Here is a 26,331-nt window from a genome sequence, read left to right on the forward strand (position 1 = left end):
TCATTTTGTACTTCTTCCATTTTCTTACTATGGCACCAACAGTTGTCTCCTTCTCGCCCAGCGTCTTACTGATGGTTTTGTAGCCCATTCCAGCCTTGTGCAGGTGTATGATCTTGTCCCTGACATCCTTAGACAGCTCCTTGCTCTTGGCCATTTTGTAGAGGTTAGAGTCTGACTGATTCACTGAGTCTGTGGACAGGTGTCTTTCATACAGGTGACCATTGCCGACAGCTGTCTGTCATGCAGGTAACGAGTTGATTTGGAGCATCTACCTGGTCTGTAGGGGCCAGATCTCTTACTGGTTGGTGGGGGATCAAATACTTATTTCCCTCTGCAGAATGCAAATAAATTCATATACTTTCCACAATGTGATTTTCCGGATTTAATTTGTGATGTGCTATCTCTCACTGTTACCAATAACCTACCCTTCAATTATGGGCTGCTCATGTCTTTGTCAGTGGGCAAACTTACAAAATCAGCAAGGGATCAAATACTTATTTCCCCCACTGTATATGTGTATAAATAAACAACCACACGATTTCATCAAAACCCAAAAAAGATTCAGATGTCCAAATGGTGTGACTGAGTCATTCTGCGTGTTTGTGTCTACTATCATTTATTTATTTTATTTATTTATTTGTAGCATTTGTATCCCACATTTTCCCACCTTAGAAGAATAAGCTAAGTATTTTTTCACTTCTTTTTGGATTCATGAATTGTCATTCCTATGAAATTTTTAGCAATAAAGAGTAAAAGAGACAAGGGTTTTTTATGCCGATGAAGAAGTGTATTTCCTCCATACCCTATCACAAAAAATATATAAGGTGGAGGTAGTATTGTGCTGGAGCCGGCTCTCAAGAGCTGGTTGTTAATTTTTCTGACACCTTGCAAGCCGGTTGTTGAGGCAGGGCAAGCCGATTCGCTGCGCCTCTCCTCCTCCGCCCCCCCCCCCCCCCCCCCCGAGCTGCGGGTCCCAGGAAAGATCCACAGTCTTTCCTGCCGGCGCTGACCCTCCACTGCCACACTGCTGTTTAAAAATGGCTGCTGAGACTCCCAGCGGCGGCTGCAAGGCCACCCTTGTAAGTCTCAGCAGCCATTTTTAAAGACGATGCGGCATGAGTGGAGGGTCAGTGCCGGCAGCAGGCAGGAAAGACTGTGAATCTTTCCTGCCCGGGCCCCGAAAAATCCATTAGACCCCAGAGAGGCTGCCTGCCTTTAGGTACGTGCTTGGAACTCTGTGGCTTGGGGGATCGAGGGAGCAGGGAGGAGGCCTGGAGTAGGTGGGGTGGGGACCGTAGGGAGGATACTGAAACATATATTTTCAAACATGCCAGCTTGTGCATACGGATGTGTACAGAGGAAGTATAATAACGGAATAACTTTTCACCGGGGAAGCGGGGAGGAGGTCTCGAATTTGTGAGGTGGGGTGGGGACCGTGGACCGGATACTGTTAAAAAAAAAAAAGTTGAATTTTCAAACATGCCAGCTTGTGCATACACACACAGAGGAAATGCAATAAGAGAATAACTTTTCATAGGTAGAGTAGTAATTTGTTATATATCGTAATCGGTGTGTCATTTGGAGGGGCTGGTTATAGGGACACCCTAACCCTGTTATATTGGTGCAGAGATTTTTTTTTCTCCTGGTAAAGGGCTTCTAAAACAGACATCATGTTATTTGAGTCTGGTGCTCAACGTTCAGAGTTTCTATTTATTTACTTGTAGCACTTTATCCCACATTAAAAATGAATTAGATTGGAACTTCGGAGCGTTTCATTTTTTTTTCTTGGAGAGAGTAATGTATTGCCCCCGCAGGCTCTCTCCCCAGTTAGAGCCAGCTCTGTAATTTTTTTTTTGGGGGGGGGGGGGCGCAGAGATGGACTGGGGAGAGAGCCTGTTAAAAAATTTACCAGCACACCACTGGGTGGAGGTTTGCCTGATATAGTTAAATGAATAACCCAGAGTATATTTAATGCAGAATATAGAGAGTGTTGGTACATGGTTCTCCATACAGCATAGTTCTGTCCTTATCGAATGTCTAAAATTGGGAACCCTGATCTCTCTTGTTGTATCAAATGTGGACACCCCTGGGTAGATTTGGGTCACATGTTTTGGCATTGTCCTTTAATTCACTCCTTCTGGGGTATTGCTATTCGCTATTTATCTACTATAACTGGCCAGTCATTTTCATTTTATCCATGAGGATTGGTGCGTGGATGCAATAAAGCCTTAATTATACAGGGGAGAGTTACAAGATTATTGTTCCAAAAGTTTCAGGTGATAGCATTAAAATGTGTTCTTAGATACTGGTTGCAGAAAGATTCACCTACATACTGGGAATGGAGGAATGGACTTAATTGTTTATATGTAATGGAGTCTCGAGGGGTGAAGGGTCACTGTAAATGTAAAAGAGATTCTTGACAGTCTGGGATTCTTATCTTTATTCTTGTTCCCCTGGACTAAGAAGTTCAATCATAAATGTTCTGGGTGGACCTTCTACACAGTTGTGACTTTGTTTGGAATTGGACATGTTATAGAAGTCTTGCTGAAGCCTGGTGGAGTTGGGGTGGAGAGTAGGGGGAACTAGGGGACTGGTGAGGGTTTTCTTTGCTTATTTTGAGGAATGAGGAGAGCTATAAGAGTACAGGTTCTCATCAGTTTATGGAAATCTTGCTAATGGTTGGGGGAGAAAAGGAGGAGGACTGGGGGGGGGGGGGGGTGGTTGTGTGTGTGTTCATTACTACCTTATCTCTTGACCACATTTCCCCCTTTTCTTGTTCAGATTGTATTTCTCTGTACCTCTTGCAGAAGATTCCTGTGCTGCCTTTAGTTTGGGAGGGGGGTTCTCCCTTATATGGTGTGTAGCCCCACCCTGCGCATCCCAGGATAAACTGGGCAGGGCTGGGTGCCGCCATTTTGCGGCATCGAAGGAAGAGGAGGGAGGCAGGCTACCTCCTTCCTCCAACCCACAAGGTAGGGGGGGACGGATTGATCACTGGACCACCAGGGACCCTTTGTTGGGGGATTAGGGGGGCTGGAGACCCACCGGATCTTCAGCCCTCCCAGAACCTTGGGGGGGGGGGGGATCATCCGGAGGGGACCGGCAGACCTCCAGCCCCCCCTGTCGCTCGGGGGGGGGAGTGCTTGGTTGGTAAACCTGTAGGCCACCAGGAACTGTTTGTTGAGGGGAGTTGGGGGGGCTGGAGACCCACTGGATCTCCAGCCCTCCCTGAACCGGGGGGGGGGGGGACCAGTTCCATTCCACTCTCTATTTTGTAGACCTCTATCATATCTTCCCTCATCCTCTTTTCTCCAATCTGAAGAGCCCTAGACTCTTTAGCCTTTCCTCATAGGGAAGTCTTCCCATCCCCTTTATCATTTTCATCGCCCTTCTCTGCACCTTTTCTAATTCCATTATATCTTTTCTCCGAGGACAAGCAGGCTGCTTGTTCTCACTGATGGATCGCGTGCACCGTGCATGCGCGGCCATCTTCCCGCCCATTGCGCGGGGACATCAGTTTTTTTTTTGTCTGCAGTTCAGAGACGGTGTTTTGGTCCCTCTCAGCGCGTCCTGAGAAACCTTTGGTTTTTTTTGTGCGCTTTCGCGTGTTTTTTTTTTTCTCTCTCTTTCTTCTTCTGTAGGCTCCTTTGAGCCTTCATATGAGATCAGCTCAGTAGACCCTAGCTTCCCAGTGGTACCAAGCTACCGGGAATCTAGAGGATGTGATCCAATTGTCCATCAGGTTTCGCAACTCTCTTCGATGGTGGACCATTCGAACCAATTTGACCTTGGGATGTCCCTTTCAAATTCCTCAGCCACAAAAGTGCTGACTACGGATGCATCTCTCCTGGGGTGGGGAGCACATGTAGATGGGCTTCACACTCAGGGAGCTTGGTCCCTCCAGGAATCAGGTCTTCAGATCAATTTCCTGGAGTTGCGAGCGATCTGGAACGCTCTAAAGGCTTTCAGAGATCGGCTGTCCAACCGAATGATTCAAATTCAGACAAACAACCAGGTTGCCATGTACTACGTCAACAAGCAGGGGGGCACCGGATCTCGTCCCCTGTGTCAGGAAGCCGTCCAGATGTGGCTTGGGCTCGCCGTCACGGCATGTTTCTCCAGGCCACTTATCTGGCAGACTTGAACAACAGTCTAGCCGACAGATTGAGCAGGATTATGCAACCTCACGAGTGGTCGCTCAACTGGCATGTGGTGCGCCAGATCTTCCAAGCGTGGGGCACCCCCTCGGTGGATCTTTTTGCTACTCAGCTCAATCACAAGGTCCCTCGGTTCTGTTCCAGACTTCAGGCCCACCACAGGCTAGCGTTGGATGCCTTTCTCCTGCATTGGGAGAAAGACCTTCTGTATGCGTATCCTCCCATACCTCTGGTGGGGAAGACTGTGCTGAAACTCAAGCAAGACCAAGGAACCATGATTCTGATTGCTCCCTTTTGGCCGTGTCAGATTTGGTTCCCTCTTCTTCTGGAATTATCTTCCGAAGAACCGTGGAGATTGGAGTGTTTTCCAACCCTCATTACTCAGAACGAGGGGGCGCTTCTGCATCCCATCCTTCAGTCTCTAGCTCTCACAGCCTGGATGTTGAGAGCGTAGAATTCGCTTCCTTGGGTCTCTCCGAGGGTGTCTCCCAGGTTTTGCTTGCTTCCAGGAAAGATTCCATGAAGCGGTATTATTCTTTCAAGTGGAGGAGGTTTGCCGTCTGGTGTGATAGCAAGGCCCTAGATCCTCGCTCTTGTCCTACACAGACCCTGCTTGAATACCTTCTACACTTATCAGAGTCTGGTCTCATAACCAACTCCGTAGGGGTTCATCTTAGTGCAATCAGCGCTTACCATCAACATGTAGAAGGTCAGCCTATCTCTGGACAGCCTTTAGTTGTTCGCTTCATGAGAGGTTTGCTTTTGTCAAGCCCCCAGTCAAATCTCTAACGGTGTCATGGGATCTCAACATCTTTCTCACCCAGCTGATGAGGCCTCCTTTTGATCCACTGAATTCCTGCCATCTGAAGTACTGGACCTGGAAGGTCATTTTCTTGGTGGCTGTTACTTCAGCTCGTAGAGTCAGTGAGCTTCAAGCCTTGGTAGCCCATGCTCCCTATACTAAATTTCATCACAACAGAGTAGTCCTCCGCACTCACCCTAAGTTCTTGCCAAAGGTGGTGTCGGAGTTCCATCTAAACCAGTCAATTTTCTTGCCAACATTTTTCCCCGACCTCATACCCGCCCTGCTGATCGTCAGTTGCACACATTGGACTGCAAGAGAGCATTGGCCTTCTATCTGGAGCGGACAAGCCCATTCAGACAGTCCGCCCAAATGTTTGTATCATTTGATCCCAATAGGAGGGGAGTCTCTGTTGGGAAACGCACCATTTCTAATTGGCTAGCGGATTGCATTTCCTTCACTTATGCCCAGGCTGGGCTGACTCTTGAGGGTCATGTCACGGCTCATAATTTTAGAACCATGGCAGCGTCAGTGGCCCACTTGAAGTCAGCCACTATAGAAGAGATTTGCAAGGCAGCGACGTGGTCATCAGTCCACACATTCACATCTCACTACTGCCTTCAGCAGGATAGCCGACGCGACAGTCGGTTTGGGCAGTCGGTGCTGCAGAATCTGTTTGGGGTTTAGAATCCAACTCCACCCTCCTAGGCCCATTTCTGTTCTGTTCCGTTCCAGGCTGCACTCTGTGAGGACTCTGAAAGGAGTCCAGTTCCAGTCATGCTGAGACCGGGACGGGGAAGAGGTTTCCTTTTAATGTAATTATTCTTCTTCACTAATGCCTTCTAGACAAAAGGTTCATCCTCTAGTGGTCAAAGCCCCAGTGAAAACACTAGCTAGGGAGAGAAACTACCAGTCCCAGAAACCACTGGGGCATCAGCAGGACTCTCAGGAACTGGAGGGAGGGGTGAATGATTGGGAAATGAGTTCTGATCCAGGGAATGAGCAGCAGCTAGGGGAACCCAGGGTGGAGGAGGAGATGGAATGGGATATAGAGGAAGGAGGAGAAGAGAAAGAGGAGGAGTGCATGGATGTTGGAGGGCTTGCTCAAACTTCCTCAGGAAAGGTAAAGGCTCTGGTGGCGGGAGTGTGGCCCAAGCTGTGTATACTTGGAGAGGAGAAAATAATCCAGTGGGGAAGCCACTGGTGGAAGAAGCTAACTCATAAACTATCTAAGAGTAGAAGATAGTGCTGATGAGGGGAGGATACAATTGGGAGCAAGACATAGATTTGCTGTTTGTGATATTCTGAGTTAAGATTGGACTGTGTAGCTGAATGTGGAAAAACTGAACTGACTCTTGCATTGTTGATGAGGAAACTGCTTGAAGATTAAGTGTTTTCCATGTGGGTGCTCTCCTTGCCCTCTGGTGGCCAGAACTGGTGGCTGCTATGGACTGTTTTCTGCTGTCTTCCATGTTCCAGACTTCAGTGAGTCTGGTCCGGATTTTCCAGGTTGCCAGACTTGCTCTGCTGGTTTGTCCTGGAACAGCACCCTTACTTGGCTGGTGATTTACTGCAGCTGTGGGTCAGCTGCTGAGGGGCTTATTAGCTTCTGTGAGCCTTGCTTGCCTTGCCTTGGTATCAAAGGTCATCCTGAGTTCCTGTTGGTTTGTTGGAGTTCCTGCTCTGTAAGTTTCCTGTTGGTTTGTTGGAGTTCCTGCTCTGTAAGTTTCCTGTGTGTTTGACCCTTTGCCTGGACCTGGACTTTGATTTTGCTTTCTGCCTGCCTAAAAGGCATTGCCTTGGTATCAAAGGTCATCCTGAGTTCCTGTTGGTTTGTTGGAGTTCCTGCTCTGTAAGTTTCCTGTTGGTTTGTTGGAGTTCCTGCTCTGTAAGTTTCCTGTGTGTTTGACCCTTTGCCTGGACCTGGACTTTGATTTTGCTTTCTGCCTGCCTAAAAGACTCTGGTTAGTTTTTGGATTACCCGTGTTTGCTGCCTGCCCTTTGACTTTGCTGTGCTACTGGATATTGTTTCTGTGTACTATTAAAGCCTTCTAGTTATATTCTGTGGTTCCTGCCTGTTGTGTTCAGCACTGCTTTCTGCTTGGGTGATTTGCCTGCCGCTGCCACTCCTTGGCAGTGGCCCAAGGGCTCACAACCTAGTTTCCAGCTTTGAGTATGTGACAGAATACCAAGGCCATGAGCTCGGCAAGATCGTCCTCCCAGCCTGGTTTCCTGCCTAAGACTTTTTTCTCTGTTGGCACACTGGGTTTTAGCCCTAATGCAGCTCCTAGTTCCAGTTTGGATTTCGATCTCGACCCTGTTTCTGACCTTGATATGTTTATGACGCTCCAGGATTACCGTGTTAAACTGTGGTTGGATCCAGCTCTAAGAAAGACTCCTGAAGCTGCGGCTGAGAGAAAGCAGTGGGAAGGCTCTAGTTTCTTTGAAAGCCCAGTTTTGCTATTGATCTTTCTACCCCGCACTTTGAGTATTGCTGTAAACTTTTATTGGATCCAGCCCTGCGGAATACTCCTGAAGCCGATGCGGAAAGAGAGCGCCTGGCCCGCCTGCCATCTTGGGAGCCTGCTCTGAGTTCCAGCCAAGCTGCTGAGTATATGCTGGGTTCTAGTTCCTGCCCCGCTGCTGAGTCTATGCTGGGTTCCAGTTCCTGCCCAGCTGCTGAGTCCATGCTGAGTTCCAGTTCCAGCCAAGTTTCTGAGCCTGTTTTGAGTTCCAGCCCAGATGAGCCTGAGACTGCTCTGAGTTCCAGCCAAGTGCCTGAGCCTGCTCTGAGATCTTGCCAAGCGCCGGAGTCTGCTCTGAATTCCAGTCAAGCTTCGGAGCCTGCCCTGAGTTCCAGCCAGGCTTCTGAGCCTGCCCTGAGTTCCAGCCAAGATATCCCTGAGTCTGCACTGAATTCCCGCAAAGTGCCTGAGCCTGCTCTGAGTTCCAGCCCAGTGCCTGAGCTTGCTCTGAGTTACAGCCAAGATGATGCTGAGTCCGCTCCGAGTCTGAGTCCCAGCTCAGATGAGCCTGAGTCTGCCCTGAGATCCTGCCAAGCGCCGGAATCTGCTCTGAGTTCCAGTCAAGCTTCTGAGCCTGTCCTGAGTTCCAGCCAAGATGTTCCTGAGCCTGCCCTGAGTTCCAGCCAAGCTTCTGAGCCTGCTCCGAGGTTGAGTTCCAGCCCAGCTGTTCCTGAGTCCGCTCCGAGGTTGAGTCCCAGCCGAGTTGTTCCTGCCTTGAGTCCCAGCCAAGCTGAGTCTGCCTCGAGTTTCTGCCAAGCGGTTCCTGAGTCTGGCTCGAGTTTCAGCCGAGCGTTTGAGTCCAGTTCTAAGTCCAGTCCGAGTTCCAGTCCTGAAAATCCTGATTCCAGTCCGAGTTGCAGTCCTGAAAATCCTAATCCAGTCCGAGTTCCAGGTCCTGAAGGATCCTGAATCCAGTCCGTTGTGCAGTCTTGAATCCAGTTCAAGTTCCAGTCCTGAATCCAGTCAGAGTTCCGGTCCTGCCTCCAGTCTGAATTCCAGTCTAGCTACCCCTGGTCACCTTTTGAAACTCCTCCGTCGGTTTCACCACTGTTACCCATGGAGACCGGAATCTCCTCTGGAGAGTGGGGGGCCTTGAGGAGGAGGTATGTTTTCCATGTGGGTGCTCTCCTTGCCCTCTGGTGGCCAGAACTGGTGGCTGCTATGGACTGTTTTCTGCTGTCTTCCATGTTCCAGACTTCAGTGAGTCCGGTCTGGATTTTCCAGGTTGCCTGACTTGCTCTGCTGGTTTGTCCTGGAACAGCACCCTTACTTGGCTGGTGATTTACTGCTGCTGAGGGGCTTATTAGCTTCTGTGAGCCTTGCTTGCCTTGCCTTGGTATCAAAGGTCATCCTGAGTTCCTGTTGGTTTGTTGGAGTTCCTGCTGTGTAAGTTTCCTGTGTGTTGACCTTTGCCTGGACCTGGACTTTGATTTTGCTTTCTGCCTGCCTAAAAGACTCTGGTTAGTTTTTGGATTACCCGTGTTTGCTGCCTGCCCTTTGACTTTGCTGTGCTACTGGATATTGTTTCTGTGTACTATTAAAGCCTTCTAGTTATATTCTGTGGTTCCTTCCTGTTGTGTTCAGCACTGCTTTCTGCTTGGGTGATTTGCCTGCCGCTGCCACTCCTTGGCAGTGGCCCAAGGGCTCACAACCTAGTTTCCAGCTTTGAGTACGTGACAGACTGTATTAAAAGGTGCTGAGAAAATAAAGACCTGTGGTTTTCAAGAACTATAAGACTGCTGAATTTTTGTGTGTTCCAGTCGTGAGCTGATCCTGGGTGCAGGTCAGCTGGGGAGCGGGTAAACCAGGACAAGCAGTGCAGCGAGGAGGTGGTTTGGAGCCCATACCGGGGAAACAGTCAGCCAAGCTAAGCAGGATTAGCTCTGGCCACCACGTGGAAGGGAGACCCAGCTCACAACTCTCAGTTAGTTGTTTTCTTCGTAGGTCAATCTTTGTTATGTCCTCGCCGTTGCGAGACCAAATTGACCTTACTTTGTTGTTTTGAGTGAGCCTGGTGCTAGGGATACCCCATCAGTGAAAACAAGCAGCCACTGCTTGTCCTTGGAGAAAGCGAAGATACATACCTGTAGCAGGTATTCTCCGAGGACAGCAGGCTGATTGTTCTCACAAACCCGCCCTCCTCCCCTTTGGAGTTGTTCCTTCTTTTCATCTTTGCTTTTTGATCTAACTGATGTCCCCGCACGACGGACGGGAAGATGGCCGCACATGTGCTTGCACACGACCGAAGGCTCTAGCAAATGTTTGTTGCTAGGAAGATTTCCGGACCTCAGGGCTGCCGTGGGCATCACCCATCAGTGAGAACAATCAGCCTGCTGTCCTCGGAGAATACCTGCTACAGGTATGTATCTTCGCTTTTTGAGATGCGGTATCCAGAATTGCACACAATATTCGAGGTGAGGTCACCCCATGGAGCGATACAAAGGCATTATAACGTTCTCATTTTTGTTTTCCATTCCTTTCCTAATAATACCTAACATTCTATTTGCTTTCTTAGTGCTGTCACACACTGAGCAGAGGTTTTCAACATATCATCAACTATGACACCTAGATCCCCTTCCTGGTCGGTGACTCCTAATGTGGAACCTTGCATTACGTAGCTATAGTTCGGGTTCCTCTTTTCCACATGCATCACTTTGCACTTGCTTACATTAAACGTCATCTGCCATTTGGATGCCCATCCTCATAAGGTCCTCTTGTAATTTTTTACAATCCTCTTGCGATTTAACAACTTTGAATAACTTTGTGTTGTTAGCAAATTTAGTTACCTTACTAGTTACTCCCTTCTCTAGATCATTTGTAAATATGTTAAAAAGCAGCAGTCCCAGCACAGACCCCAGGGGAACCCCACTAACTACCCTTCTCCATTGAGAATACTGGCTATTTAACACTACTCTCTGTTTTCTATCTTTTAACCAGTTTTTAATCCGCAATAGGACACAACCTCCTATCCCATAACTCTCCAGTTTCCCTCTGGAGTCTTTCATGAGATACTTTGTACTCTGTATACTTGTAAAATCTCTGTGTTGGCTGTGACCCCTTACATTTAGTCGTCCACAATAATTGATGTACAGTTAACTTTTAGGAAGGTTTGGGATGGGATTGGGCGTGAATAAATTGGGAGTTGAAATTGTTTGAAAAGTTAAGACATGAGACATTGTATTGTTTATTTGACTGCTTATTGAATTCTTCAATAAAAAAAAGATTTAACATAAAAATTGATCGATACAAAAACAATAATAATCCACTTTCAGGGTTAAGAGTTTAAATCAAGTGTGAATGTTCAAAAATACCATTTTAGAAGCTGCGACTAGATGTATTCCATGGATTAAAAAAGGTGAAAGAAAAGCCTATTGCAGGTTAACTGCTGGCATGTAAATGTTAGGCATGCCAATATTGGGTTACACTAGTATTCTATAACCAGATGCTGTAATAGAATAAGCCCCCACTGCATCCAGCTGTAGAATTGCCCCCATAATGGCTGAATGTTGCCATTATACTTGCATCTGGCAGTGGTGATTGCCTTATACCAGGGGTTTTCAACCCAGTCGTTGGGACACACTTAGCCAGTCAGGTTTTCAGGATACCCTCATTGAATATGTATGAGAGAAATCTGCATTCATTACCTCCATATTTATTTCACGCATATTCATTGTGCATATCCTGAAAACCTGACTGGCTAGTTGTGTCCCGGGAACTGGATGCTTCTGCATGCTACTTCCAATCTGCTTAACAGTGCTTGAATATAAGTATATATTTTTAATTGCACGGCCAGTGTTTCTAAAAATAAGCTCATTGGCAGCACTGACTTTTGACTAAAACTGTGCTTAGTTTATGAAGCAGCTGCAGCTGAAAACATGCTGCGTGATACATTCCGGTCTACGATCTTTGTGTCTTTAAACAGGAAATCATGTATCCCTGATGTGTTTCTGTATTTTTATAGTTCTCAATAAAAATACAATTTATACCTCTTATTTTGATGTATTGGAAGCACTGGAGCTCACTATGTGTTAGCTATGTTTTGATTAAAAACAATAACATTTTGATATGGCAACACATAAGTCATCTTTTTAGAGCACATGTGTAAATTAAGAACAACTACAAACCACCAGTTTTTCTGTGAGCAGACTTTAACCTTGGCAATTGGGGATAGATAGAATTTAAGTACCTGTTTAAATTAAATTAGAGCAAAATGGATAAAGTGTTTTTCTAAACTGTCTGCATTGTAAAGTCCTTTATTTTATGTCTCATTGCTTAAGATATCATTGACCCAGCAATCCTGCGTCCAGGCAGACTGGATAAAACTCTCTATGTGGGATTGCCACCACCTGCAGATCGTTTTGCCATTTTAAAAACTATCACTAAAGTAAGTGTGTGTTTCATGGTCAATATTGAGACCTCATTTTACATTCCTTGTAATTGTTCATATCAAGTGGTGGGAGGTAATTGGCATCAGTTAGCTGTTTGTAGTTCCTAATTGTACTGAATTATTCTAATTGTGTTCTTGTGTGCTTTCTTTACTCCCATGCTCACTTACTGTTACTGCCACCACACCCACAGCTAGGCTCTGCTCTTGGCAGTTTCTGGAGAGTTGAAATAGGAGGAGGTGGGGTTGGGAAGGCTATGAATGGTGATCTTGGTGGGGGGGAGAGTAAGTAAGGGAAAGTAATTGGGGGTCCATGGTAGAGGGCCCACAAATGCATGCGTGTCTAGGGCCCAGTCCAGGGTAGTAAAAATGATAGAGGGAGGTGGCACCTAATAGAATAACCAGTTTAAGGCATGGGCTTTTGAGGACCAGAGTCCCCTTTGCCAGATGAGTGTTCTGGAAAAATTGAAACATTCTCCTTACAAGTATTTGGGTGTTGCCATGAGCCATCTGCAGTGTTCATTCTGGTATGAGGGATGACAGAGTATGGATTGAAAATAAATGAAAAGCCATCTGGAAAAGTTGGCAACCATTGCTTTTAACAGTGGCTTTTTTCACCCATAGGATGGTACCCGACCCTCACTGGAAGCTGAAGTTAATCTAAAAGAAATTGCTTATGACCAGCGCTGTGACTGTTACACGTGAGTCTGCTTTCTCTCACTTTTTCATTGGTCTCTCCATAAATACACACTCACACACATTTCCACCAAGGGCCAGGTGCTCCAGAAAGCTCCCCAACAAAAGGCATAATCTACTGAAGCTTTTTTCGTAAAATATCAGGCGCTAGGTGCTATATGTATATTATCATCATAGCTAAGAGCTTTGATTCAAGGCCTGACTTTGGTTCAGGATCTAAAATGAGAGAAAACCTTACAGGCCCATGACTCTAACCTTAACTCCAGTATGACTGCAGAACTCATGATCTGTTGTGACACTCTCATGCAGCAGAATGAGGAATGGGCGTAGGTGGAAAAACAGAGTAACATCGTTTAGCAACATGGTGGTCACAGATGTTCTGCAGTTGACAGAACAAGACAACTCCTCATGATAATGACCTAGCTTTCTAAGAAAAGTTAGTCCATTATATTAGCATTTCTAAGTAAATAATAGCTATTAGCATTTCCAAGAAGAACTAACCAACTCATTACCATAGCCAATCAGTGTTAACCATTATATTAGCATAGATCCAATAAGGTGTAATTACTGTCATATTACCTGTATCCTGAATGGGCATATAAAAATGAGTGTACTTCCTACTTCAATGGAGAGACAATCACAGCCAGTACCTTTGTGCAAGCAGGGCTGCTCTCCCATGAGAAACCAATCAATTGTATCTGCATTGGCAAGTAATAATAAAAGAATTGTCTTTCTTATAAGGAATAAATCTTATTGCTTTCTCATAAGTAGCCTTGGGTCTTTTATATCTGCAAATTGGCTTTGGCTGGTAATTTGGGGTGGGGGCAAAAAAGACCCTAAATAAAACATTAGAGACTCACACCCAGAGAACACCTATGTGTAGCTGTGGTACTGTACTCCCATAAGCAATTAACTGTACGTATACTTGGAGAATAATAAATAGAAGTATTTGATTGCTTATACAATCTTTGGAGTCTCAGATACAGCAGTACTTTTGTATAGCAATGTTCTGTACTCTCAGTGAGATATCACTGATCTGATAATTGTACTTCTACTTTGTAAGAAATAAGGTATCTAATTTCCTAACTGATGCAGCCTTGGGTGATTTATTTCTTCCTAGGTATTGGTGGGTGGACCACCATATTGGGAGGGATAAATTCACCCTAAATAATTCATATTTGAGAAACCTTTCTGTCTGAATTGTTAAGTAATTTTAGGACATACCTAAGTTACATACAGTCACTAGCACATCATGTCAATAATGCACTGGTCCACATGAGGTTTTTTTCATATCTGTAAGTATTTCTGAGGGTGATATATATATGGTCTTATATCCAGCATCAACATCTGTTATTATGATGCCCAACTGCAACTACAAAAAGGGACTAGAGTACAGAAGCTGGAGCACTATTCCCTCCTATCTGCAGGAAAGTACACAGATGATTGTAGCTTCTCTCTGCCCTGAGAAGCTGACTGCGCTATTCCCACACCACTCGTCATGTGGAAAAGGACCCTGAGGTGTTCTCAGGCCCTTGGCTTCCTATGGAAGTGCTATATATTACCCTTATTAGGAAGAACAGAAGGAAAAGAGAGAAGGGAAGCTTAAGGTAAACTGCCTCTATTTGTATTATAGGGGTGCTGATCTCTCTGCTCTGGTACGTGAAGCCTCCATAAGTGCACTGAGGCAAGAAATGGCACAGCAGCATGCTCAAAGGAGTAAACGTAAGTGCAGAATATTTCATGCCTTCTGGGTCTTCCATTAAGTGTACTTTCTCTGTGGCCAGACATGAAATCAGAATTTCTTTGAAGGCGAGTAGATACGTTAAAACCTTTCTGCTCACCAAGCCTTGGCAAGCAGCAAGTCTTTTCTTAGCTCATGCGAGGAGATGTACTTCCTTTGTGAATTCAGTGTATTATTTGAAAGTTCTCTGGGGTCAGCAGTGTGACACAAAGGTTAGACCTCGGAGCAGCCTGGAGTGGCCAGTTTTGGGTTTTCTACCCAGCACTCACCATGTGTCCCTGAGCAAGTCACTTTACCACCTTCAGCTCGGTCTTCTGTTTTGATACTAGTTTTTGGACCTGGCATTTTCCTCCTGCTCCTTTGGGTTTCCAGCTCAGTCAGAAGTAGGGCTGGAACCTATCCTCATGAGCTTTCATTCGCTACTACCTGAGGGGTTCCCCCCCCCCCCCATTTTATATCCCCTCTTTATTCAGTTACGTCATAGTCCATCCTATATTTTATTCAGAAAAAGTCTTAAAATGTATCTGTTTTCAAGGCAAAGGTTGGGTTAAATTTCAATGCAGAATGTAGTTTTATTTTTAGTTTGTTAGATATTAATGATATTGTATTAGAAAGTTTGTTAGATATTAATGATATTGTATTAGAAAGGTTTTACTCCTTTATTTATTTATTATGACATTTATATCCCACATTATCTCAAATGAAATTTAAGTTCTCCGAGGACAAGCAGGCTGCTTGTTCTCACTGATGGGTGACGTCCACGGCAGCCCCTCCAATCGGAAACTTCACTAGCAAAGGCCTTTGCTAGTCCTCGCGCGCCCATGCACACCGCGCATGCGCAGCCGTCTTCCCACCCGAACCGGCTCGTGTTCATCAGTCTTCTTTTGTCCGTGCTTGGGACGGTCGTGTTTTGCGCCGTTTCGCGCCCCTCAAAGTTGACCCTCGCGCGTCTTTGCGATTTCGCTAAAAAAAAAAAAAGAGAAGACCTTGGTCTTGTCCCTTCCCATGTGTCCAGTTTGTTTCCCCGACGTAAGTTTCCTTTCGCTTTCGGGGTAGGCCTGTTTTGGGGCCTCGGTACGGGTTTTTTTTCTCTCTCCCTATTTTTGGTGCCCTTCGTCGCCATTACGAATTTTGATTTCGCCGGCGTGATTTTTCCGCCCATGTCATCGAAGTCTCCCAGCAGCTTCAAGAAGTGCACCCAGTGCGCCCGGGTAATCTCGCTCACTGATAGGCACGCATCGTGTCTTCAGTGTCTGGGGGCTGGGCACCGCCCGCAGGCCTGTAGTCTTTGTGCTCTTTTACAGAAGAGGACTCAGGTTGCGAGATTGGCCCAGTGGAACGTGTTGTTCTCGGGCTCTTCGTCGACAACAGCACCGGAGTCATCGAGTGCATCGACCTCGGCATCAACTCCATCGAGGTATCGACCCTCTGCATCGTCGGTACCGAGACATCGAAAGGCTGCGTCAGCGTCGGTGGTACCGGGACCTCCACTATTGCTGATGTCGGACGGTGGTGCTTCAACTGGAGTGCAGGTGAGGGCTGTCCATTCCCCTGCTGGTGGCGGTGAGCCTTCGGGTGGGTCTCCTGCCCTGAGGGCTCCTGCGGTACAGCCCCCCCCCCCCCCCCCCCCCCCGAGACCGACCTTCTTCGGCCTCGGCCCTGAGGAAGAGACGGCTGGATTCTACGTCCTCCTCGTCGGTACCGGGAAGCTCCGGTGACATGCTTAGTTTGAAAAAATCAAAGAAGCATCGACACCGGTCTCCTTCCCGCATCGGTACCGAGAGCTCTGTGTCGCCGAGGGAGTTGGCACCCAGTAGGCATCGGCACTGGGAGGATCGCTCACCCTCTGTTCAGGAGGTGTTGACGCGCTCCACCTTGGACAGCCCGGAACAGACTCTGACCTCGACGCCTGCATCAGCTTCCATGTCTTTCTCCACAGCCGCTCTGTACAAGAGTCTCCGGGCCGTAATCCCGGAGATCCTGGGAGAGCTGTTGCGCCCTTCCCCTCCGGTACCGGGGGTGCTTGCGCCACCGGTACCGTCGAGTGAGGCACCGGCTGGCCCCTTACCCAGGGTGAGGTCTCCGACATCGGTACCGCTTGCGGTATCGACTGCGGCAGCCTCCCAGGAAGGCTCCCCGACGACGTCGGCGGAGGGAGCTTCGCCGGTTCTGGCGAGGGAGTCTACCCCTCGACGATCCCACCGTGGCCGTGTTTCCACGGAGTCGAGTCGGGCACGGCTTCAGACACAGGTTCATGAACTTGTGTCTGATACCGATGGTGAGGCCTCGTGGGAGGTGGAGGAGAACATCAGATATTTCTCTGACGAGGAGTCTGATGGCCTTCCTTCTGATCCCACTCCCTCCCCTGAGAGGCAGCTTTCTCCTCCCGAGAGTCTGTTTTTTGCGGCCTTTGTCCGGGAGATGTCTACGGCCATCCCCTTCCCGGTGGTCGTGGAGGATGAGCCCAGAGCTGAAATGTTTGAGCTCTTGGACTATCCTTCTTCACCTAAGGAAGCGTCCACAGTACCCATGCATCATGTCCTAAAAAAGACATTGCTGGCGAACTGGACCAAGCCTTTAACTAATCCCCACATTCCCAAGAAGATCGAGTCCCAGTACCGGATCCATGGGGACCCAGAGCTGATGCACACTCAGTTGCCTCACGACTCTGGTGTGGTGGATCTGGCCCTAAAGAAGGCTAAGAGTTCTAGGGAGCATGCTTCGGCACCCCCGGGCAAGGACTCTAGAACCTTAGACTCCTTTGGGAGGAAGGCCTACCATTCTTCTATGCTCGTGGCCAAAATTCAGTCTTACCAGCTCTACATAAGCATCCATATGCGGAACAATGTGCGGCAGTTGGCGGGCTTGGTGGACAAGCTCCCTCCTGAGCAAGCCAAGCCATTTCAGGAGGTGGTCAGGCAGCTGAAGGCGTGCAGAAAATTCCTGGCCAGAGGGGTATATGATACCTTTGATGTTGCGTCCAGGGCCGCTGCTCAAGGTGTGGTGATGCGCAGACTCTCATGGCTGCGTGCCTCCGACCTGGAGAATATGATCCAGCAGCGGATTTCGGACTCCCCTTGCCGAGCGGACAACATTTTTGGAGAGAAAGTCGAACAGGTGGTAGAGCAGCTCCATCAGTGGGATACCGCTTTCGACAAGTTCTCCCGCCGGCAGCCTTCAGCATCTACCTCCTCAGGTAGACGTTTTTATGGGGGAAGGAAGACTGTTCCCTACTCTTCTGGTAAGCGTAGGTACAATCCTCCTTCTCGACAGCCTGCGACCCAGGCTAAGCCCCAGCGTGCTCGCTCTCGTCAGCAGCGTGCGCCTCAGCAAGGCCCCACGGCTCCCCAGCAAAAGCAGGGGGCGAGCTTTTGACTGGCTCCAGCAGAGCATAACCGACATCAACGTATCAGTGCCAGGCGATCTGCCGGTCAGGGGGAGGTTGAAAGTTTTTCCACCAAAGGTGGCCTCTCATAACTTCCGACCGTTGGGTTCTTCAAATAGTCCGGCAAGGATACACCCTCAATTTGGCCTCGAAACCTCCAAATTGCCCACCGGGAGCTCAATCCTACAGCTTCCAGCACAAGCAGGTACTTGCAGAGGAACTCTCCGCCCTTCTCAGTGCCAATGCGGTCGAGCCCGTGCCATCCGGGCAAGAAGGGCTGGGATTCTATTCCAGGTACTTCCTTGTGGAAAAGAAAACGGGGGATGCGTCCCATCCTAGACCTAAGGGCCCTGAACAAATATCTGGTCAAGGAAAAGTTCAGGATGCTTTCCCTGGGCACCCTTCTTCCCATGATTCAGGAAAATGACTGGCTATGCTCTCGGGACTTGAAGGACGCCTACACGCACATCCTGATACTGCCAGCTCACAGGCAGTATCTGCGATTTCAGCTGGGCACACGTCACTTCCAGTACTGTGTGCTACCCTTTGGGCTCGCCTCTGCGCCCAGAGTGTTCACGAAGTGCCTAGCTGTAGTAGCAGCGGCGCTTCGCAGGCTGGGAGTACACGTGTTCCCCTATCTCGACAATTGGCTGGTGAAGAACACATCCGAGGCAGGAGCTCTACAGTCCATGCAGATGACTATTCGCCTCCTGGAGCTACTGGGGTTTGTGATAAATTATCAAAAGTCCCATCTTCTCCCAGTACAGAGACTCGAATTCATAGGAGCCCTGCTGGATTCTCGGACGGCTCGTGCCTATCTCCCAGAGACGAGAGCCAACAACTTGTTGTCCCTCGTCTCTCGGGTGCGAGCGTCCCAGCAGATCACAGCTCTGCAGATGTTGAGATTGCTGAGCCACATGGCCTCCACAGTTCATGTGACTCCCATGGCACGCCTTCACATGCGATCTGCTCAATGGACCCTAGCTTCCCAGTGGTTTCAGGCTGCTGGGGATCTAGAAGACGTGATCCACCTGTCCACGAGTTTTCTCAAATCCCTGTACTGGTGGACGATTTGGTCCAATTTGACTCTGGGACGTCCTTTCCAAATTCCTCAGCCACAAAAAGTGCTGACTACGGATGCGTCTCTCCTGGGGTGGGGAGCTCATATCGATGGGCTTCACACCCAGGGAAGTTGGTCCCTCCAGGAACGCAATCTGCAGATCAATCTCCTGGAGTTACGAGCGATCTGGAACGCTCTGAAGGCTTTCAGAGATCGGCTGTCCCACCAAATTATCCAAATTCAGACAGACAACCAGGTTGCCATGTATTACATCAACAAGCAGGGGGGCACCGGATCTCGCCCCCTGTGTCAGGAAGCCGTCAGCATGTGGCTGTGGGCTCGTCGTCACGGCATGTTGCTCCAAGCCACATATCTGGCAGGCGTAAACAACAGTCTGGCCGACAGGTTGAGCAGGATTATGCAACCTCACGAGTGGTCGCTCAACTCCCGAGTAGTGCGCCAGATCTTCCAGGTGTGGGGCACCCCCTTGGTAGATCTCTTTGCATCTCGAGCCAACCACAAAGTCCCTCAGTTCTGTTCCAGACTTCAGGCCCACGGCCAACTGGCATCAGATGCCTTCCTCCTGGACTGGGGGGAAGGTCTGCTGTATGCTTATCCTCCCATACCTCTGGTGGGGAAGACTTTGTTGAAACTCAAGCAAGACCGAGACACCATGATTCTGATTGCTCCGTTTTGGCCGCATCAGATCTGGTTCCCTCTTCTTCTGGAGTTGTCCTCCGAAGAACCATGGAGATTGGAGTGTTTTCCGACCCTCATCACACAGGACGAAGGGGCGCTTCTGCATCCCAACCTCCAGTCTCTGGCTCTCACGGCCTGGATGTTGAGAGCGTAGACTTTGCCTCTTTGGGTCTGTCAGAGGGTGTCTCCCGTATCTTGCTTGCTTCCAGGAAAGATTCCACTAAGAGGAGTTACTTCTTCCTTTGGAGGAGGTTTGCCGTCTGGTGTGACAGCAAGGCCCTAGATCCTCGCTCTTGTCCTACACAGACCCTGCTTGACTTCCTTCTGCACTTGTCTGAGTCTGGTCTCAAGACCAACTTTGTAAGGGTTCACCTTAGTGCAATCAGTGCATACCATTACCGTGTGGAAGGTAAGCCGATCTCAGGACAGCCTTTAGTTGTTCGCTTCATGAGAGGTTTGCTTTTGTCAAAGCCCCCCGTCAAACCTCCTACAGTGTCATGGGATCTCAATGTCGTTCTCACCCAGCTGATGAAACCTCCTTTTGAGCCACTGAACTCCTGCCATCTGAAGTACTTGATCTGGAAGGTCATTTTCTTGGTGGCAGTTACTTCAGCTTGTAGAGTCAGTGAGCTTCAGGCCCTGGTAGCCCAGGCCCCTTACACCAAATTTCATCATAATAGAGTAGTCCTCCGCACTCACCCTGTTCTTGCCGAAAGTAGTGTCGGAGTTCCATCTGAACCAGTCAGTTGTCTTGCCAACATTTTTTCCCCGTCCTCATTCCTGCCCTGCTGAACGTCAGCTGCACACATTGGACTGCAAAAGAGCATTGGCCTTCTATCTGGAGCGGACACAGCCCAACAGACAGTCCGCCCAATTGTTTGTTTCTTTTGATCCCAACAGGAGGGGAGTGACTGTGGGGAAACACACCATATCCAATTGGCTAGCAGATTGCATTTCCTTCACTTATGCCCAGGCTGGGCTGGCTCTTGAGGGTCATGTCACGGCTCACAATGTCAGAGCCATGGCTGCGTCAGTGGCCCACTTGAAGTCAGCCACTATTGAAGAGATCTGCAAAGCTGCGACGTGGTCATCTGTCCACACATTCACATCTCATTACTGCCTGCAGCAGGATACCCGACGTGACAGTCGGTTCGGGCAGTCAGTGCTTCAGAATCTGTTCGGGGTTTAGAATCCAACTCCACCCCCCTAGGCCCATGTTTATTCTGTTCCAGGCTACACTCTCAGTTAGTTGGATAATTGTTAGGTCAATCTCAGTTACGTCCTCGCCGTTGCGAGGCCCAATTGACCATGTTTGTTGTTTTGAGTGAGCCTGGGGGCTAGGGATACCCCATCAATGAGAACAAGCAGCCTGCTTGTCCTCGGATAAAGCGAATGCTACATACCTGTAGAAGGTATTCTCCGAGGACAGCAGACTGATTGTTCTCACAAACCCGCCCGCCTCCCCTTTGGAGTTGTGTCTTCCCTTGTCTTTGTGTTGCTACATATGGGACTGACGAACACGAGCCGGTTTGGGCGGGAAGACAGCCGCGCATGGGCGCGCGAGGACTAGCAAAGGCCTTTGCTAGTGAAGTTTCCGATTGAAGGGGGCTGCCGTGGACGTCACCCATCAGTGAGAACAATCAGCCTGCTGTCCTCGGAGAATACCTTCTACAGGTATGTAGCATTCGCTTTCAATGTGGCTCACAAAGATAACAAATTTAGACCTAACAAGGCGTTCTCATTCCATAGAACAAAGTGGATCTCTCTCTCTCTCTCTCTCTCTCTCTCTGTCTCCACACACACACACATTCCAAATTTTTAGTAACAGTAAAACATTTGATTTGTAAATCCTTTTTTATGAGAAGCTCTTACTGATAGTAATCCATCTAGAAGCTGTGTGTTAAAGAGCATTATATAAATCTGCTAATACAATACAATGTACTTTAGTGTGGACATTGCAGTGACAGTCCTGGGTCAGGAATCATGTGCCTAGATTATTTATTTATGACATTTATATCCCGCATTAGCCCAAGTAGAACTCAGGTCCAATGTGGTTTACATAACAATTAGACAATCATGAACATGTTCAAAATATATTAACAGAAAGTAAAATACATCATATAATGTTAGACCAGTAAAACTTGAGTTAGGATCAGATATAATTAAATACCAAAGGGTCCTTTTACCAAGCTGCTGGAAAAAGGGGTGCTGCACTCAACTGTCTGCAAAAAATAACATAGGACCACGGACCCTGAAGCAGGACCCGAAACCTTGGCCATTGTTGGCCGTGGAAAAACAAAACGACTGTGGAACTGCAAAGATAAGTTCTTCTTTATAATCAAAAAATTAAAAATTAACAAGACTTTGTTCAAGATTAAAGAATACATGGAGGTTTTTATGCCGAAGATGAGAGTGAGTTCTCCATAAAGTTGGAAGCCGTTGTGCAGTTAATAATGGAGTCACAAGGATATTTGAGGCTTTTCCTCCATTTATTTAGAAAACAATTTAGCAACAACACGCCAATAAGAGATTAAAGGATATAGGTATTGATAGGCTTAATACAAATAGTTGCTTATGAATTTAGTTGAAAATTGCAGATCTATTGTATGATAAAATGAAAATAAGCATAATAAAATGGATTTCTGTATTAAAAAGTGTATATTCCTTCCTATACTACGCCTAGGCCTGTAATATGGCCTTGCTAGTCCTCAGCTTTCCTAGCTGCATGTAAGTTACAGTGCTTTCTCAGTAAATGGAAAGTACATGTTACATGTCAAGGTGACAGGAGGAACTGAGGCTATGCGGCCCATATATGGCAGATACAATTGGATATAACCTTGGTGGTGATGAGAGACTGAGGATCCTGCGAGTCCAAGAGATGTTCCAACGGAAATATGTGTTCAGAGAGGAAGGACACCAGCGGTTATATTTTCAAAGCACTTAGCCTTCCAAAGCTCCATAGGTTTCTATGGAACTTTGGAAGGCTAAGTGCTTTGAAAATGAGCCCCCAGGTGTCTTATAATATTTATTACTTGCTTGCTACATGTTTTTTTGCACGCTGTGAGCACGCTTTACTGATAAGGAATTTGCCAATTGCCACAAAGTGTGCATGTGAACAAAAGTAGGAGAGGATGGTAGAATATGGGAAATTGCCATTTTTGTATATTACTATATTATTGTGATGGAAGGAAACAGGAATATCCATATATGACCATAAGTCAGTTTGGGAGAAACAAAACTTACAACAGTATATATGTGATGGCTAAGAAAGTTTTTGCTGAGCAGTTTTGTTATTCATTCTTTGCATCTGGCTTTTCTGTGTGACAACCTGCTCCAGAGAGAACAATTATTTTGTATTGCCTTAGTGAGATACCAATAAAGATTTTTACTGGTTGCGCCTATATCTAAGTCTGATTGTCTCTCTTATTCCAGCCTCTAAGGCTGAAGTGTTTTCCCCTCCCCAGGGGCAAGGGACAGGATTACACAAAAGACTACCAGGTATGTCTAAGTGACCCTCTGGCCACTGTCAGACAGTGTGACCCAGCATCAAGGATGGCAACTGCCCTGGATAGCGAAGGGGGAAGGGCAGGTCAGATTAGAGGTGTCACAGTGCCCTTATGAGTCAATCTGTGAGCAGTGGGGTCTGAAAGGGAAGGGGCCCCATTTTGTCCTGCTGCTGCCCTGTCCAGCATGGCAATTCTATTAAAAAAAAAATTAATGTCACAGAAGTGCACAAAGCAGAAACAAAAAGCATAAAGCTCTCAACAAACCACTGTCTTAGAGAACAAAGCAGTCTTTGTAGTTCTTCCTATGTTCAATGCTTTTTGTTTGGCAGATGGTCAGAAATGTCTCTGTACAAAAATACTTACATAGTGAAACAAAAGCTAGTTGAAGGAGTTGTTTTGCAAGTACTGGTTACAGTGTGAAGTTCCAGATTTACTCTGCATAGAGCAGTTTTATCTGCTTCATACAGGCAGTAAAGGTGGAGATGTGCTCATGTGTGTGTGTTTTTTGGTTGGTTTGTTTGTTTTTTGGGGGGGAGGGTGCTTGACCATTCTGTATTTCTGTGTTCTCTGTAATTGGCTGTTTTGTTACACTCCCCAGCTGATCCTTCTGATGGTCCCTGCTTCTAGGAAATAGGATAAAGACTTTTTGTGGTTCTTGGTCTGTTAAATTCCCTTCCTGGAATAAGTACCTGCAAAGCATGCAAGAGTAAATTTCCCACTGGGAGGTATTCACATAGGCGTTAAAAATAGACTCCTCCTGTTTACTTAGCCAAGACAGCCCTGGCATTGCCCCTTTTCCTTCTGGGGAAAAGAATATCTAATTTTTCCTTTAATGGGGTGGGGGGGGGGGGGAGAATGCAGTTTTTGAGAGGAGCATTCTCTGTGATTAAACACTTATTTTCCTTTGGAGAACTCCCTTTGAAAACTATCCTTTAAATACAGAACCTTCCCTGTAATCCTTCATTCACAAGTCTATACCAGTAAAACCCCTAGAAATGAAGCTTTTTGAAAAGTGTACTGAGGATCCTGCAAATTGATCCTCACAAGCACTTTAAGGAGAGGGCCTTTAGTGGAGGAGTAGCCTAGTGGTTAGTGCAGTGGACTTTGATCCTGGGGACTGGGTTCGATTCCCACTGCAGCTCCTTGTGACTCTGGGTATGTCACTTAACCCTCCATTGCCCCAGGTACAAGTAAGTACCTGTATATACTATGTAAACCGCTTTGAATGTAGTTGCAAAAACCACAGAAAGGCGGTATATATGAAGTCCCATTCCCTTTCCCCCTAATCACCAGAGACTGTATATTGCCTTTAGTAGCATTCCTTCTAAAGCAGTGACAAAGCCACGGGGGGCCTTGAGGGCATCTGTCTTCCTGGCTGTCGGGGATGCCAAGCCCTGCCAGCTAAAGACCTCTCCTGCCTGAGTTGCACCTGCAGCAGCACTTACTCAGCAGGCTCACTTTGCCGCTAATAGTGGCTGTCTCACACGTGCTCAGTTCAGGTCTAACTGAGCATTTGCGGAAGAGCCGGCATTAGTGGCAAAGTGCACTTGCTGAATAAGTGCTGCTGCAGGCATGAATCAGGCAGGAGAGGTCTTCTTCAGCTGGCGAGGCTCAGCATCCCCAACAACTAGGAAATCAGAGGGGTCCCGAGCCAAAAGTGAGGGGGCCCAGACCCCACCCCCACCCCATGTGTACACCAATGCTGTAGAAGTAATACTACTAAAGGCAATATACAGTCTCTGGTGATTAGCCCTTTCCTCGTAGTTTGAGGAGCCGAGAGCAGAAACTGGGGTTGTGGGGAGGAGGGAACAGAGAGAATTCCATGTCTGGCTTCACCACTGTTCTAAAGGCCTCCATATGGTTATAGTTTCTATGCGTCAGAGAGCGTACAACCTAAGTTTGGGCAGAGGGAGATAACAAAGGGATGTCGCCGGCTAGGTCCATAAGCTAGCCAGCTAGATCCCCAGGGTGAACAGTGTACACCACTTAGTGACATGAAGCACCATTTTAGATGGGCTGTGGAGAGGGGAAGTGAAACGTTCAAGTTAGGCCATGCTCCATTCTCCACCTGTTTTACAAAATGCTCTTCTAAACATGGAGCTTTTTGTAAAATACCTAGAATGATGTGCAGGAGTGGCACAAAATACCTGGGCTAAACAGAAACCCAATTCAACTTACTTTAGGACCGTGCTCTGGCCTTTCAGGGAGAAACTGCCCCTCCCTATCACTCTGGTCCTGCCCCTTTGGCACAGTAGCACGCTCGGGGTAATAATTTGGTCTTTTTTGTTCATATGCCTCTTATAAAATTTCACCACATGCAAAGTATACGTGATGACAAGATTGTATACACTTGAGTGTGCTTTCATTGTATTTGTGTGCTGGGGTGGAGTGTATGCAGTCGTGATTTACATGCGATCATGCATATTTTACAAGGTGTTGTACACATGCTCTCAGATTCATTTTACCCTCAATTTCTCCAGGATTTATGCAGATATTTTGTAAAGAAATGTAGGCATCTGTGTGGTGTATCAGATAAGCACTTTTTACTGTCTTAATCCAGGTTATCAGTTCTAAAAATTTACCCTCTAGGGCCCTCATGATCAAAAGCAAACTCCGGCGCTAGAGGCTGTTAACGCCATACTAGCGCCGGAGTTTGCTGCCGACCCATGATCAGAGCCCTCGAGCATGTGAAACAACGCACTTGAGGGCTCTTAGCGCAAGTAGCATGCAAATGCATGCTAAACAGGGCTCTTAGCACAAGTAGCTTGCAAATGCATGCTAATCAGCGCTTAACGCATTCATCCCCAATGATCAGCATCCAGCGCGCCAAAGATTGGGTCGCTGGCCGCGGCAAAATCTATGCCAGCTCTGAGCTGGCATTAGGGTTTGCGCCGATCATTGGGGAGGAATGGTGAGCCCTGTCCGGCATGCAGTTGCATGCTGGCAGGCCCCCGTTCCCCCCCCAAAGCAAACGCGAACAGGGGGCTGGAGGTCCGGTGGACCTCCGGTCCCCCCCCCCCCCCATATTCAGGAAGGGCTGGAGATCCGGTGGGTCTCCAGCCCCCCCCCCCCCCCCCCGAACCCCCAGAAAATATCAAGTGACCGCCGCCGGCCAAACCCTTTCCCACCCACCGACCGGGGGGGGGGGGGCTGGAGGACCGGTGGACCTCCAGCCCACCCCAACTCCCCCCATCTAGCGTTATCCTACCAATCCCTGGTGGTCTGTGAGGATTAGAAGTAGTACTAGTAGTGACAACCCCCCAGCCCACCCCAACTCCCCCCCCCCAGCATTGTCCTACCAATCCCTGGTGGTCCGTGAGGATTAAAAGTAGTACTAGTAGTGACAACCCCCCTCCCGGCCCCCCTGCCTTTAGTT

At 47.8% G+C, this 26,331-nt stretch overlaps 1 protein-coding gene across 1 annotated transcript in view; it reads left to right on the forward strand.

The window, feature by feature from the left end:
* Positions 1–26,331, forward strand: part of NVL (nuclear VCP like) — a 258,431-nt gene that overhangs the window by 214,225 nt on the left and 17,875 nt on the right. Inside the window, 3 exon segments of the mRNA XM_030194664.1 lie at positions 11,762–11,868; positions 12,493–12,569; positions 14,198–14,286. Of these exon segments, the coding sequence (XP_030050524.1) occupies positions 11,762–11,868; positions 12,493–12,569; positions 14,198–14,286 (273 nt within the window).

This window comes from Microcaecilia unicolor, chromosome 3, assembly GCF_901765095.1.
Source record: "Microcaecilia unicolor chromosome 3, aMicUni1.1, whole genome shotgun sequence".
Taxonomy (NCBI): Eukaryota; Metazoa; Chordata; class Amphibia; order Gymnophiona; family Siphonopidae; genus Microcaecilia; species Microcaecilia unicolor.